Raw genomic sequence first — 16,221 nt, forward strand, 5'->3', positions numbered from 1 at the left:
CTGATTCTCTGGTCTCTTCCAGGCAAAACTATAAGAATTATTCCATGGAGTCAAGGACACATTTTCGAATCCAGGCAGCCACACTCCAAGCCAAGTCTTCCCTAGAAAAGGGCAACAGATCTATGGTCTCATCAGTGTCCTTGTAGTTTTGTGCAGCAGTCCCAGGCTGGAAGACAGAATCAGCTGGACAGAGCTCCTGGAAACATTTCAAAAAGAACCCCTCCCCCTGCCCTGCCTTTGGGGTCCACCGGTGCTCCAGTGGGACAGCACGACATAGGTGTCTGTGCAGAAGTGAAGCCAGCATGTTCACCAGTGCGGCCAAGGGCTTCTGTCAAGGCCGGAGCAGGTGGAGCTCCCTGCCTGCCCTGTCACACATACGGGTACTTGTTTTTCACTGTGATGTTAAGAGAATGTATGAACAGTTTACATTTTCCTTAGAAATACACTGATGGAATCAAAGTTGGCTTTGGGGAAAAAAAAACCACCAACCAACCACCTGTATGTAAATCACTGTTAAGACTTCAGCGAGGTCTCAGCTTCCAGGGCTGGAAGGACCCAAAAGAGGATCTGGACCTCAGGCTTCGAGATTTCTGAGGGCTAAACACAGGTTTCACACAATCCCACTACCTTACTTCTTACAGCCCCTTTGTAATTCTGCAATTGAAAAAAACAATCAAACATGTATTTTTAGTGAGATAATCTTGAGTCCATTTGTAGGAAAAAACATCAATTCCCACTACCAAGGAATGGTGATCTCGAGGCCTGAAGGAAAGGGAGCCCTTTCTGTGCCAAAGCCAAGAAATTTCGCAGGTAAAGTTTCTCAGACACTAGTCTGCTATACGCCAAACTGAAACCACTGGGAATGATTTATGAAAGATAAAAAATCTTCTATACTTCAAAGTACATTTATTTACTAATAGCATTTTTCTTAGAATGCTTATTCTTAGCCTGTTTATGTATGTTTTAGATTTTTCAGTTAAGAGAAAAGCTATATTTCAGTAATAAAACTTATACACTTCAGAGATCATGCAACATCTATTTCAGTAAAATACTTTGTTGCTTGAATTCTTGGGCAGGGCAGAAAGTTTCAGTCAGAAGCTATATGGCCCAAGCATGTTTTATTTAGACAACCTAATGTTTTAAAATTTTCAGAATAAGTTAACAAACATTTAAAAATGGGGAGACTTCACAAATAAATCTGGTTTCTGGCTTCTTACTTAAAAAATCTGGCAATACTGGGCCTCATTTTCACAAGGCAACAATCAGATGGAGCTGAATAGAAGCTCTTTTCAACACTTATCCTTCTGGTCCCTTAAAGTGTCTGACTAACTCAAACACACAAATGCAGTTTCTGTAAGGGAAGGACCACAGACTTTTCCCATCTTCCAGCCTGCTGTATTTAGCAAACACTTTTAAGCATATGCTAGGGACAGGGTGGTTTAATCAATTAATATACAACCAAGTTTCCTGTGACTGATACTGAATGAAGTTATGGGTTTTAGGTAAAGCATATTCTCATTTTCGACTGAAAAGACAGTCAAAAGATCCTCTTTTGCACTTAGTGTACTGTCAGAGCAGAAATGCTACCGAAGGAAAGCTCCAGTATCTTGCTAGAACTAGACAAAAGAATGCTTTCCACAAAGGGCAAGCTCTCTCTCTTCCACAGCCTGGATGCTGGGTGCCCAGCCCAGCAGGGCAGGTGAAAGGGGTGAACTGGAGCTAGGCTGCTGAACAGGGTGGTGTCTTGGCCTCCCTCACAAATCAGAATGCTACCATTGCAGTATAAAAGCAGCACTGGTCACTGCATTCCAAACGTAAAATTGCCGTTTACAAAAACCTTTCTTCATCTCAGTGTTCATTTTAGGTGTTTTTAAACTCTTCATGCCAGGGTGATTTCCTAGTTGTTGCTGTTTCCTTCTGGGCGTCACGAGTTAGCCCCCCAGCACCTTAGCGTCTGTCTGCTGCCCTGGCTGCAGTCTTGTCAGTTTTGTCTCTCTTATCCTACCTGCAGCTTGGGCTCCGCCCTCAAACATGCTTGTGAGGGAGGTCCAACGGTTAGGACTTGGTGCTTTCACGGACGTGGCCGGGGTTTGATCTCCTGGTCAGGGAGCTAAGATCCTGCAAGCTGGATGGCCAAAAACAAACACGTATGTGAAGGAAGGTGAAAACGCTGGGTGCCTACCACCACTGTATCCTTGTGCAGAGGCCTCTGAAGGTGAAAATGCTGTCTTGAGATTCTCATTGTGTCTTGAGCCATTGCTGGTCATTGCTTCTCTAACACTGCAGACCTTCCTAGCACATCTGCCCTAGAAAGGCAGCTGATCGGGTGAGATTTCTGGCCTCCAAGTAAGGATACCTAATTGCAGCCCCTGCTTTGCTACTACTGCTTTTTCAGTGTGACCCTGGGAGTCATGGAGCCTCTAAAATTTAGTAATTTGAACTAGATTAAGGCTCTCTCCTGCTGTCAACAGTTCTAATTCTGGTCAAGTCTGTTTCTGGGCTTTCATCTCCAAAAAGAGGCAACGGATCCGTACCTTCCTATCTTTTGTCAAAGGCTTGTGTTGCCAGGTGGCTTACCAGAAGTGATGATAGACCCCCTCAATCAGGGGCCTCTACAGTGGTCCAGGACACCCAGAGAGCAACTAATCCTCATTTGCGGAAAGTCTGAGTCCTTGCCACACAGAGGAACTCAGGGAGCAGCAACTGTGTAACATGCTCTGAACAGGCTCTTGGCAACAAAGTCTACTCTGCCTCTCACTGGTCCCAGGCCTTGAACTGGCAGGGTAGCTTCCAGCAGTGTGCTGGTCCCTATCAGTTCTCCCATATGTTGGCAGGATTCCCTATTCCTTATCTCTCAAGTCAGAATAGGAGCGTTTTCCAAGACAGCTATCGTCATTCACAGCAAAAAAGCCATGACCCGACAGCGAAGCCAGGACTCTGAAAGGCCAGCACCAACCAAATACTTGGCTCAGGTCTGAGTGGGAGATTCTCAGCAACTGAAGGGAGCACTGGGGGATTTTAGAAAGCCCCAGCCTGCTGAGTGCCTGAATCATTCAACAAGGGAATAAAATCCAGATACTTTTCTCTGGAGTGACTCCCAAGTTATTTCTTCTAAGATGGTAAGGAGTGGAAAACAGTCTTCCTCTTTGCTTCAAATTTAGTCCAACAGTGTGCCTTCTCAACAGTCCTGTTATGCCCTTAGCACCATCACACTAATTCACTAATAAATAAATGGGAACCTCTCACCCTCACCCTCAGATGCAGTTTTCCAAGGCTGGAAACTGCCTTTCTGCTTGAGTTAGCACAGCTCTGTGGAAATCTGGTGCAAAGTTCATCACTGTCTGGCAGGGTGACTGAAGTAAATCCACAAACAAGGAGCCTCAGGGCCTTAAAAATCCATTTCGAAGTGAGCAGTCTATGAGTTGCTTCCGCTGTCTACTTAGCTCTTAAAATGACAAAATATAATCGAGCCCTTACTTTGAGAAGATACAGAATTACAGACGATTGCTGTGGACGTCTAAATAGTAAGTGCTACTTACCCGTTGTGAGTCTAAGTAGTCTGCACGTATCTAATCCTCAAAAACCGCTCTAAGAAGTAGGGCTATTACTGCCATTTTTCAGATGAGAAAACTGAGACACAGGTTAAACAACTTCGCTAAGACCACACAGCTATTACACATCAGAAATATTTGAAGCCAAGCAGTTGAACTCTAAAGCTCATGCTTTGCTAAATACTGGTCAAGCTTTCCAATTATTAGCTTCAAGTTGGATCTGATTTAATTGACTCTTGGGCCACTGTTAAGTAAGGAAAAGGTACTGGCTAACAACTCAAACACTAGAAATCCTTGGCTTGGAGTGCATGGAATTATGTCTGTGTGGCATGGTTCCCCACATGGCACTTGGCATTATGAGGTAGGGGCAGGGTCTAAGTTGGACAAAGGCAATCCTTAAACAACCATATTTGCTCATAAAATTAGGATGCTGGAGGAAAATGTATGAGCTAATCCCAGTTGAAGAGGTAGAGTTCCAGCCAGCTACTCCAGAGATGGAACGTGAACTGATGCAGAGGCTCTAGCCTGGACTGTGGCTTGAGTCCAAACCATATGCTAGAAGAGATTTGGTGTAAGACACTGAGAGGTAGGAACACTGGCAAACTTAGAAGCATATGATGCTGAAGACACTCTTAGAATTTAAGTGCTTAAGAGCGCTGGCTGGCCAAATATTTCACATCTGTGGGTCAAAGTGGTTCATGGGCCAGAAATCTGTTGCCCCTGGGGTAGAGGTGACTTGCAGACATCTATAGAAAAGAGGTAGTGAACAAATCCATAAGAGAAAAGCCTGATCTACTAAACATAGCAACTGTAAGTTCTATTATCTACATGGGATAGTGGATATAAGTACAGCTTGAATTTAAATTATTTTACTGCCTTGAGAATCAGTTTACTCTTCTATAAAATGGGGCTAATGTCAGCTGCTTCACAGGCCTGCTGAAGATAAAAAGAAATCAACTAAATAAATAGCCTAACTAAACAAACAGCCCCTAGTATATTAAGGTACATGTATTGGCCCACATGAACTGTGGGAAGGCAGTGGTGAGTCTGGCCTAGGGGATAACTGAATCAATGGCTCAAGTGCATCCATTAGGTCTTTTCCAACCCTTCACTTTGTTCGTGTTAGATGCTCTCGAACTGACTCTTCTGCATGGTGGTTCAGACCTTACATCCTTATAGCTTTGTAACCAGAAGAAAAGGGCTCCTTAGTATGAAAAATCCCCAAATAAGGACTCTTGATTAGTCTGACTTGGCTCAAATGTTCCTCCCTTAGGCTGGTGGCTTCCCAGCATTAGATATCTGAGAATTTGTTAGAAATGCAAATTACCAAGTCCCCTCCTTTCAATGTAGGGGTGAGGTTGAACAATCGCAGTCCTCCACGTGGATCTGATGCACACTGAAGTGTGAGAACTACCTTGCAAAGGCGTGAGGTGCTACAATTGGTCCATCTTCAGTTACACACTTGGCTGGGAGTTATTACTAAAAAACACGGGGTACTGGGCAGACAAAAACATGTATCCACTATACGTCCTTTCTTTCAAAAGCTGATTCCCAGGTGAAGGGGCAGTACTGATTAGAGACCAGGCTTATCAGCAAGCTGCCCACTCAAGAAGAGCTTTGCCTTTGTCCTCCTTGCCACCCTCAAAAATCTTTGTAAGATCCCTACTTTCCAATGGGAACCTCCTTGATGGTAGCTTCCACTCCATTAGAAATGCTCAGACTCCCTGCTTTCTCCTTCCCTTCACTTAATAAATATCTGCTAAGCACCTAAATGTCCTGCTCTTATAGAAACAAATGAAAGTAAACAAATTAGGGCCAGGGAATAAACAGGGACTGTTGGTACAGAGGATAAGAAACCAGCCATCAAACAATCTGGGGAAGTGAACCACAGGACAGAAACCACAAGAGACCTGAGACAGGAAGAGCTTGGCATTTTAAAAAGCACAAAAAGTTTAAAAAGTAGAGTATTATTAAAGGAGAGAGGCAGAAAATCTATTATCTCCATTAAGGAGCTTGGATTTTATTCTCCAAACAACAGAAAGCAATTAAAAGCTCTAAGCAGATGAACGACATCATCCAATTTACTCAACTATTTTAACTGCTGTGTGAACAATGTACCATATAAGGTTAAACATGGAAGTCGGGAACCCAGTGCCATGCCAAATGCTCCTGCTTCATGTGAATTGCCATTAAAACACCTCATCTTCTCTTCACCAGCTATGACACTTAGGGGGAGGAAAACACTTTCAATATGCTAAGTGATAATCAGGCTCTAAGTGTCCATGTGAGTTGGCATTTCATGTTCTCTACTCTTCATGAGAAATCAGCAATGCAGTTTATTGAAATCCAAACCCATAAACGTGATTTCTTAAAGATAGCTTCAATCTGAAAATGCCCAGCTAGCATCCATCTCACTACTTAGAAGAACGGTTATTATTCCTCATATCAAAATAACATTATAGTGATTATCAAGGGCCATGAGGAAAAATAGTTTGTGGAAAACAACTTCCCTTCAGTGCATACTCTAAAATTGTAGCCATTAACTTATCTGTACTTGAGTTCAGCTACCCTCATGGAAAGAGATCACTATTCTGCACTATTTCAAAGGTGAGACTGGCTTTGATTCTGTAATTGGCAGAATGTAGCTTATTCCCATACCTCTGGTATGGATAGTGCTGGGAAGCCAATCTCAACGTCTTTCTGCTAAGATAGCCCAGGCTTCCCAATTCACATAACACCTACAACCTGCTTTTGGATCCAAAATGACTAGATTAACTACTATATGGCTCCCAGAGAAAGGGCCCAGCACTTGCTTAGCCAACCAAATTTTCTCGTAATCATTCAGAGTTCACTACTATGACCAGACTCCTGAAGTAAACCCTCGGTTGCATCTTTCAACTTCTTTCTCTCAGCACCAAGAAACAGTCAATAAGCACTGCTTACAGTGTGTTCAAGGCAAACAGGCAGTGCTTCTCATTTGATCACAATCAGTTTTAGATGCCTAAAATCTGGACCTTATTAATAATGCTGCTTCATTCACTATGCAGACAAAAACAAACTTACTGTGGAAAGCATCTAAGATAACTAAAGTCTTCCAGTGGACATTAACTCTTCTCAAAAAACAAAAATGGAGAAGTCAGTACCTCTTAAAGTTTTCTTAAACTCTTCAGTCTCTCAGTAACATTAATTAGATGTATCCAGTTACTGTCCTGGGCTGATGCACATTGCTCAGGGCGATAATGTAACGAAGAACAATGTGGACAATTAAAAGGTGCAGGTTAAGTACAAACCCCTTTTGTAAAATTTTACTGAAGCCTCTTAACAAACGGTTTATGGATCAAGAAATGAGTTGTAAAGGAATTTATCTGCATTTTCTGTTCCCATGCAAGAAAATGAAGGATAAATCAAAAAGCAAAGTCTAGATACCTGTTATTGGGACAATCAATACCTGAATAAACAATCACCCAATACTGATGTTTTCAGACCCAGAGGCTCTCATAAAAGGCATTACAGAGTACATTTAATATTCCCAAATTACATGTGCCTCATTCATACTAACTTCTATATGGCATTTTAATACAAACATTACTGTGTTATAATGTAACTCTTAGAGCTTAAAAAACCATGTATTTTTCTCTAGTTAAAAACAATAATTTATGTGAAGAGAAAACAAACAGTCCACTTAACTTTCCCTAAATACATGAAGTGGACTTGCTACATCTTTCAAACCACTCAGAAAAAGCATCATTTTAAGGTGTTTTATATAATGTAATTGAGCAGTTAACAGTCATTCCCATTAAATCCTTATGTTTCACTTGAAATTTCTACAAACTAAAGCTCTGTCTAAATCCAAATTATGAGCATTAATTAAATTACTGCCTGGCCATAAGCAAGTGTCTATTCTGACAATACAGAACTGAAGAAAAATTCGCAGGCCATTTCTTGATAGCTCTCAGGTCAGTCACCTAACAGTGGGTCAATCAGTAATGACATTTAGTGCAAAGATGAAATTTTGTAGCTGGACATTTTTACTCCACACTTTTTAATTTAATGATGGCAAAATATTTCTGAAGTGGGACCAGGAAGAAATTAGAAGGAATTAAACTCTGTCCTCCAAAGGAGTAACAGAAGGCAGTCAGAATATGACTGAATGACCCTGAGGGCTCCCATGGCCACCCTCACATGATGTGGACAAGCCGCGCCGAGCCTGAGTCTTAGGGAAGCCTAGGAAAGGGGAGCTACACGGGACGCAAGCAGGGGCTACAAACGATCTTTTTCCCGACCCAGTAAAAGAACAGATGACCTTTAAATTCAGGTGAGTAAATTTAGTATTACTTCAGGAGATACTAACCAAAAACCCACTTTTTCTCATGTCCACTGGTTTCAAATTTAAAGGCTTAAAAAATCAGCTGATTAGCTATGATGCACTTAACATGCAAGTGTCAAGTGTCCTCAGCTGACTCTGAGAAACTGATCTGCTAGCCAATGCCTTTGTAAGCAAACATGGCCACCAACTGCCTACATTTAGGAATTATGCCAAAAAACTTACCTTTTCTGTTTGCCATTTTCAGTCTAAGGACCACAGGCAGTTTTACTTTGTACTCCTTTATTGTTAATCCTTTTTAAAAATGTATGCTTCCCTAAAGAGGAGCTTTGCACATAGAGAACTTGTTACCTCGATGCTCACTATATATCCTGCTTTATGTCATATAGACACCAAAAGTAGTTGGGAGAGTCAATACCTGTTATAAGAGATGTCTTATAAAGAACACTCCTAGCATTTAAAAAGTTTGTGTGAACCAAACTCCAAGTATCTGAAAGTATTTCTTCTATGGTTTACATTTAAAAGAGTAAGATTCTTTTATTTTTTCCTGGTCAGGCTTTTCAGACATTTCAAATCCTACAGCCAAGCCTGAACACGTTTTACCCAATCCCAATTATGCTGGATAACAGGGTAATATGCCTATTATTTGCTTTAGAAAATTTAGAAGCTACCAAGCGTCTAAACTTATGATTAGATGATAGTAAAAGCCAAGCCATAAAAAATACTTCCCCCAAAGTTTATATATATACCTAGAAAACTAAAGGCAATTAATTAAATTTATACATGTGTGTTCTGAAGAAAGGATTAGATAACTTGGGAGAATTGATTCTTATGTAATCAATTCTAACTTTAGCCCTTTACAACTGTATTATAACTTTATTTAACTTGGTAAAAGACAAAATTGATGGTTCCTAACATGGTATGTGGAGATCAAAATTAAAGAATACAAAGTACCTTATTAAAAAAAAAAATTCAGCTCAATCTTGGTTCCCTCAATATTACCGCCAAACTTCTGTAAAAGAAACCTGTTAATAAAGAAAGACTAATAGCAACATAGAAGATGATTAAAAAAAAATGTTCATTTACCAATTTTGACAATCTAGAAAAAAAGAAAGTCTGACTATAACACTTGATGACAGACATCATGTTTAAGTAGAAAACACAAAGATAAAAAATATCGCTGAAAATATTGCACAACTTCAGGTGTTTCCTCCAAATTTGCTTTATGTAATTGGATATAAATTAATGAACAAAAACTTAAGCAAGATACATGTAACAATTTAACAGAACCTGATAATCTATAATTTCTTTCAATTTTTCTCAAACTCATCATGGGGCTCATAAGAAAATTAACCAACATGGATACTGCTACAGTTGAATGTCAAATCTTTAAGTGCTTATAACATACTTAATTCTTCTATAATACAATTATGAAGAACCCTTCAAGAGACTTGACTTGTGTTTTGTATGCAGAAAAGTGTTAAAGAGTCAAATATTCAACTCAATACAAAATAATAAGAAACATTTCTGATTTGTTAAGGTTGAGATTGCTTCTCCTTTCGCTAATGAATGATTTTTTAGTTGTAATCATCACTGAGCCAAACAAATATGTCACCTTCTAGAACATAACAAAAAATAAACACATGCTAAATGGATAAAACATTACAAACTACATCTTTGCTAGACCATCTCTACCTCTAACACTTCAGAAGCTTAGAGTTTCAGAGAATTCCTACATTTAACTGCAAGAAAAAGATAAAGTCCTTTTTTTGAGATCACAACTATGATGTCATGTGGTTATACAAATTCTGCATTTGTGTGCAAAACATTAATTAAACACATTTATCTTAATTCTCCCTGCTTAGAATTGTCAGTCAACTAGCAGGACTTTCCTTCCAAGAAACAGAGACTGAGATGTGTTTTATGTAACTTCAATAACCTCAGCAATACAACAAGAGATGCAGTATCCTTTTGCTATGGTTCAAGACAACAGGGAAGGTCACAGGAAAGAAAAAATCAAAATTGTTACAACTGAGAAACTTTCTCAGTTTAACCATGTTGCCACTTTCATTTTTACATAAGCATGGTGGCATAATTCAAGCTGAATAAATCAGAATTCCTAATATTTAAAATTTACCTTGACTTTTAATTATCACCATATTAACAACCAAAATAATTATCACCATATTAACAACCAAAATAATTAGATGAAACACATAAGAAAGGCTAATATTAAACCTGACTTCACTAGAGTTGGTTTCTTGACACATTAACTGATTTTTATTTTAATAGAAAAGGGATAGTGCATCTCAGTTTGCTTACAAGCTAGGAGATCACTTTGAATTCTGCATTTCCTAACTGCAAACAGATATAGCACTTATAACAGGTTATAAATAAACTGGTTTTCAAGCATAGAGCCAGCCCCAACGATAATAATACACTATTTAAAAAAGACCTAAGGCAATGAATTCCATTTCCAATGGAAAAAAAGAACTGTGCAAACAAGCTTAAAACTACTTTTTTTGTGCCAGTGTTATAAAATGTAGCTTTTAATAAAACCTTGACCCAAATGCCAGCAACTTCAGAAAAGAATTTGGGTGGGGGAGAAGAAGAAAGTTATTTCATTTAGGAAAAAACAACCACTATCTTTTTCCTAATCTTTGACACACACAATTGAAACATATACAGCTGCTGTAACACTTTACACAATTCCTATGTACTGGAGCAATAACAAGATCTAAATACAATTATATTTTTAAACACTGGGTCAAGGCTTTACATAAAAATACCATCCTACTTTTCCCCCTAAGTTTCTAAAATATCACGTACTTTCCCCAACATCTGCAGCCATTCAGGAAATTTTAGGAAACTTTTGTGCATGATCTTAATTCCTAATCCCTGGCTCTTTGGGCTCAGTGACAAAAGATCAAAACCACCAAAAATGATGGTTCACTTGAAGTCAGATGAGAGACCCTGGCTCAATTAGTCTCGTAGGACGAAAGCAGTGCTGCATCAACTGGCTCCATGCAGGAGGGGCACGTGAAGGATCTCATCAACCAGTCATCTATACAGTCCAGGTGATAGATGTGCATGCACGGCAGAAATCGAATTGGGTCCCCATAAACAAAGTCCATCATACAGATCACACACCTGTTGGGGTGAGGGAGAGAAATGAGAGAGTATTTTTAGACAAGTGATCTACCTAGAATACTCTTTAAAATCCGTATTACAAAGACAGTGTTAATATGAACAGACAAAAACGGCTTCCTGTCATTCTATCACCTAAGCATCCAGACGGAATTTTTTCTTAGCGTTATCCTGCTACAATCTCTTATTTCAATCACCTGGGAATTTGAAGAGTTTGAGAGCAATCAACAAAGAGAAAGGTATCAGATAGGAATCAAGTCCACTGCTAGAATAGTGCTTGTAAAAACAGCTACATATTACAGAAGACACCTTAAGGAGGATGTGAAGCTTTAGTAGATAAGAAACCATGTTAGATTAATTTTATTTGAACTGAGTTTTCAGTGTAAGCCCAGGAAGCTTTCACTTTAATAACTACATGTAAATACAGAACCACTAACCCTAAATGGTGCTACAGTTCAAACAGCCAAGCACAGCATAATAAATTACTTTATGTCTGTGTTGGTAAAGATCATTCTTAACCTACAAGGAAAATAGTTGTTCTCAGGGATTCTGAACTCTGAAGGAAAAATCTCCCTTAAGTAAAATTTTATATATAACTCATCAGACTTAGTACAATTATTCTATAAATTAAGAAATAGATAAGATTTTCCTCATATCACTAAAATCCTTAGCAAACAATTTTAACCTCTATATAACCTACCGAAGTATTCCTCTATTATTGTTTTTCACTAACTAGAACTATGGTAACTATCTCTGCACATAAAACTCTGGGAGCTGAAGTGAGGTACATATTCTAGGATAGGTCTCTAAAATTAACTGTCTCAAAGGGTTTAGATCTAAAGGTCCATGAAATATTGCCAAACGGCTTTACCAATTGACTAGGCCACCAGCAATGCTAGTACTAGTTCACACTTATTACACAGGTAAATAATTTTTAACTGACATTAACTGTCATCCAAATGGACACAGACAACCTATAAAATGGTCAGAATTTGTACCATCGTTTATTCTTTTTTATATGAAAATTCTTAATTTCTACATCTAAACAAATTTTTGCCCAGAATTCATTAAATATCTGACTCTTAAAATGCAACAGAATATTTTTAAAAAACAAATCTCTGAAGAAAGACCTTTGAAACATGTATAAATTAAAACTTACTCCCGGATCTTTTTTTCTGATCCATCTCTTCCAGGGTCATAAACTCCTTTAGGCAGATGCTGTATAAGGCCTATTCTTTGAGCTATCCTAATTTGTTCCTCTTCAGTCAGCTGAGTTGCTAGGCGAGTCTGGCTAGGTGTTGGATGATAGACCGGAACTGGAACTTGTTCCTAAATTTTTTAAAATGGAGAAAATAATTATTTTTTAAAAAATCTGTTTTCTAGGTAATGTTTTCCTTTTGTTTCTTCCTTTTTGGGCTGAGGAGGGGACCTTGGAGAGGGAGGAAATTGGACAAATATGCACTGGCATAAAATTCTGTTAACCCTGCCTTAACTTTAGCATATCTGACTTACTGTTAAAGGATATAAAAACAAGGTTTACAGTAAAACTGGCATGGAATGTTACTTGAAGTATTTCCATAGGAAAACCACATAACACAGACATATTCATTCCTGATACACAAACATAAATCAATGTAATTAATTAACCAAATGGACTGTATTCAATATTCTGTAGGCCACAATGGGAGTTTCATGGTCTTGGTATATATCATTATTTACATTAGAACTGGCCATTACAGATTCTTCTTATTTGCAAACTTGTTATTTCTTTCCATACAGACAACAATCTTAAAATTAATTTTTTGTTTATTTGGAAAGATGAGACATTATCGCAATAAATTCCTGTAAAATTAGGCTTTGGATATGTATTTGGATATGATGATCCAGTGAGCCAAATGAGGCCACCTTCCTTCCAAATGGAAAACACATTCGAGGACTCAACCATGAATCATGCAGTACTGTAGTACATATTAGTTGGAAAAAAAAAACCATGCATAACTGGACCTGTGCAGTTCAAAGCTATGTAGTTCAAGGGTCAACTTTGTTCAAGCAACTGTATTGCTTTATTTTTCTACTCGCTGTGCTGTGCTTAGTTGCTCAGTCGTGTCTGACTCTTTGAGACCCCATGGACTGTCACCTGCCAGGTTCCTCTGTCCATGGAGATTCTCCAGGCAAGAATACTGGAGTGGGTTGCCATGCCCTCCTCCAGGGGATCTTCTCAACCCAGGGACTGAACCCAAGTTTCCCACACTGCAGGTAGATTCCTGTCTGAACCATTAGGGAAGTCTCACATTTATGAGATAATTTTATTCACACTCTTTATACATTGTTTCAACAGATATCTGAGTATCTGTTATGTGCTAGGTGATGGGGAGTGAAGTGTAAACAAAATAAAGTTCCTTGATTGATGGAGAAAGCTACGTTATTAGATAAGATACTCAGAAAAAACCTCTGATGAGACATCTGGGAAAAGATCTCAACTCGATGAAAACAATGAAGATAGTTCATCTCTGACCTAATGATTTCATTGTGGCTAAAACCATTTTTGAGCCACCTAATAATACAGTGTTTCAGATAACCTCTCTACTGAATAAATTGAGACATAACACTTTCAATCTATGTATAACGTCTTCATAGGAAAACTTACATTAAATCACAACTATCTATTCACATTAACATTAGAAAATGTTATTTTTATTCATCCTGTAGGATTATTCATGATCTCTACAATTTAGGCATTTGTTTACAATGATAGCCAACATGTGCAAGTAGGAGATTATGCCTTCAGGAATAATAGCTGAATTTGTTGACACAACCTTTTTTAACAATTTGAAAAAACTGTTTAACAACTTAAAAAAAATTCTGTGAAATAACCTCCCTAAGTATTCAGAACTAGCATCAGCTGAGGCTGTTTTTAGTCAATGGTTTCTGGGGTTCAAAAGAAAATAACAAAGAGCACCCATAATGAGACTTTGTAAGGGCTCAAGTATAAATATGCTTTTCAAAGAGAAATTTTAGGGGCAAGTCTCAGATACATATATATTAGGCTCAAATACTGAAATATTTAATTCAAGGAAAAAGACATTTCATCACAATGTCTCTTAAAGATACGATTATGTTCCCTTAAATTAGCCCTATTCTTATAAACCCGTTTTCTGACTAGTTATTATTGAGTTTCTGGTCAAAGGCAATTCAACTCAAGACTATTTCTTTTGAGATTCAGAACAAATATGTAATTAAAGATCTCAACAAAAGGTAAATTCTTATCAAATAATGTTATATTCTATGACACAAGTAAAATGCCAGTAGTTCAAAGTTTCATGTTTTATAAATTCCCATATGAAATCAATGATTAATACTTTTAGCTCATCTAGAAAATAATAACCAAGCATATGGATACTTATCAGAATTACATTCTTCATCCAAATATTTAGTTCATTTCACATGCAAAGAACATATTTTATTATTATCAAGTATGGTTTTTGGATCCAGATAACCTTGGATTACTGTCAAAGTTACTTCTCTGCCAGTAGAGCCCTGTTGAAGAGATTTAGCCTATCTGGATTACCCTACCTTATATGGTTGCTGTTAAGACTTAAATGAGAAAGACGGTGAACCTTAGAATGGCAGGAACTCACTAAACAGTGGCTTTTATAACTATCAATATTGCATTTGAAGAGCTCTATTACTTCAGCCCAATTAGCTGTTTCCTGAAAGTTTCAAACTTGTCTCTCTTACTGCCTTTGTTCTTGGAATTCCCTCTACTTTCCCCTGCAGGTCCACTGGTTCAAAGCATATTAGTGTCTTGTCAATGTAAAACTTTACCCGATCCTCCTCCTTGCCACCCAATACTGATACACACTGCCTTTAGCCTTATATTACATGTGTCTGCCTATAAGAGAATTTAGATTAAACAGAATACAGTGAAACTTCAGTTAACAAATACAGTCATTAAGCAAGAAGAGGATGTCAATTCTAGCTTTCAAAGAGGAAGTGAGGTACAAAACTGCATTGCACAGCATGAAAGCTTTTCTTCAGTCCTATAAAAGTTACATGACTTCTGTTATTAAAGATCATAGAAATGGCTATTGCACCTCTGGCTTAGATATTCACCTATTAAAGGTTTTATACCTAGTGGGCAAATTTTTTTTTTTTTTTCTGAGCTCAAACCATTTTATGGTTTGAGGGGCTTCAGGGACGGTCAAAAAGCTGGGAGGACAATGAGATTCAATGTCCTTCTCCGGACCATCTGCCCAGCTTCTACTAGGACTACTGTACATATAAAAGTTCATTAAATAAATGTTAGCTACTATTACTGTGGCTCCACCATTATGTGACAGCATTCCAACACTTTAAGAAACGAACTAAATTTTCAATTTTGTATTTCAACTATACCTCAATAAAGCTGAAAATGAAATAAAACAATTTTTTTAAAAAGAAGAAATGGACTAGACTATGACAGAAAGAAGTAAAACATTTCAAAAAAGAATCTTTAAGAACAACTTCTCATTTTACAGGCCCAAGCTTGCCTACAGTTACATCTGATCTGGTAGACAGAATGCCCGAAGAACTATGGACAGAGATTCCTAATATTGTACAGGAAGCAGTAATCAAAACCATTCCAGAGAAAAACAAATAAGAGAAAGCAAAGTGGTTGTCTGAGGAGAGTTTACAAAAAGCTAAGAAAAGAAGTGAAAGGCAAAGGAGAAAGGGAAAGATACATCCAACTGAATGCAGAGTTCCAGAGAATAGCAAGGAGAGATAGAAGAAAGTCATCTTAAGTAACAAGGCAAAGAAACAGAGGAAAAAATAAGAGTGAGAAAGACTGTGAGATCTCTTCAAGAAAACTGGAGATACCAAGGGAACATTTCATGCAAAGATAGGCACAATAAAGGACAGAAACAGCAAATGCCTAAAAGAAGAAGAAGAGATTAAGAAGAGGTGGCAAGAATATACAGAAGAACTATCCAAAAAGGTTTTAACGACCTGGATAACCACAATGGTGTGGTCACTCACCTAGAGCCAGACATCCTGGAGTGTGAAGTCAAGTGGGCCTTAGGAAACATTACTACAAGCAAAGCTAGTGGAGGTGATGCCATTCCAGCTGAGCTATTTTAAATCCTAAAAGAGGATGCTGTTAAAGTGCTTCACTCAATATGTCAGCAAATTTGGAAAACTCAGCAGTGGCTAGAGGACTGC

At 38.2% G+C, this 16,221-nt stretch overlaps 2 protein-coding genes across 5 annotated transcripts in view; one reads left to right on the forward strand and one right to left on the reverse strand.

Moving 5' to 3' along the window:
- Positions 1-1,027, forward strand: part of TTC39A (tetratricopeptide repeat domain 39A) — a 50,646-nt gene extending 49,619 nt beyond the window's left edge. For all 4 annotated transcript variants that reach the window (XM_061412011.1, XM_061412010.1, XM_061412014.1 and 1 more), the window contains exon 18: positions 23-1,027. In XM_061412011.1, coding sequence (XP_061267995.1) covers positions 23-146 — 124 coding nt within the window. In that variant the 3' untranslated portion in view covers positions 147-1,027. The remainder of the gene's footprint in view (positions 1-22) is intronic.
- A 7,907-nt stretch (positions 1,028-8,934) lies between these two features.
- RNF11 (ring finger protein 11) overlaps positions 8,935-16,221 on the reverse strand; it is a 47,435-nt gene continuing 40,148 nt past the window's right edge. The window contains exons 2-3 of the mRNA XM_061412015.1: positions 12,182-12,351; positions 8,935-11,025 (exon numbers count right to left, since the gene is read on the reverse strand). Of these exons, the coding sequence (XP_061267999.1) occupies positions 10,854-11,025; positions 12,182-12,351 (342 nt within the window). The 3' untranslated portion in view covers positions 8,935-10,853. The remainder of the gene's footprint in view (positions 11,026-12,181; positions 12,352-16,221) is intronic.

The sequence above is a fragment of the Bos javanicus genome, chromosome 3 (assembly GCF_032452875.1).
Source record: "Bos javanicus breed banteng chromosome 3, ARS-OSU_banteng_1.0, whole genome shotgun sequence".
NCBI lineage: Eukaryota > Metazoa > Chordata > Mammalia > Artiodactyla > Bovidae > Bos > Bos javanicus.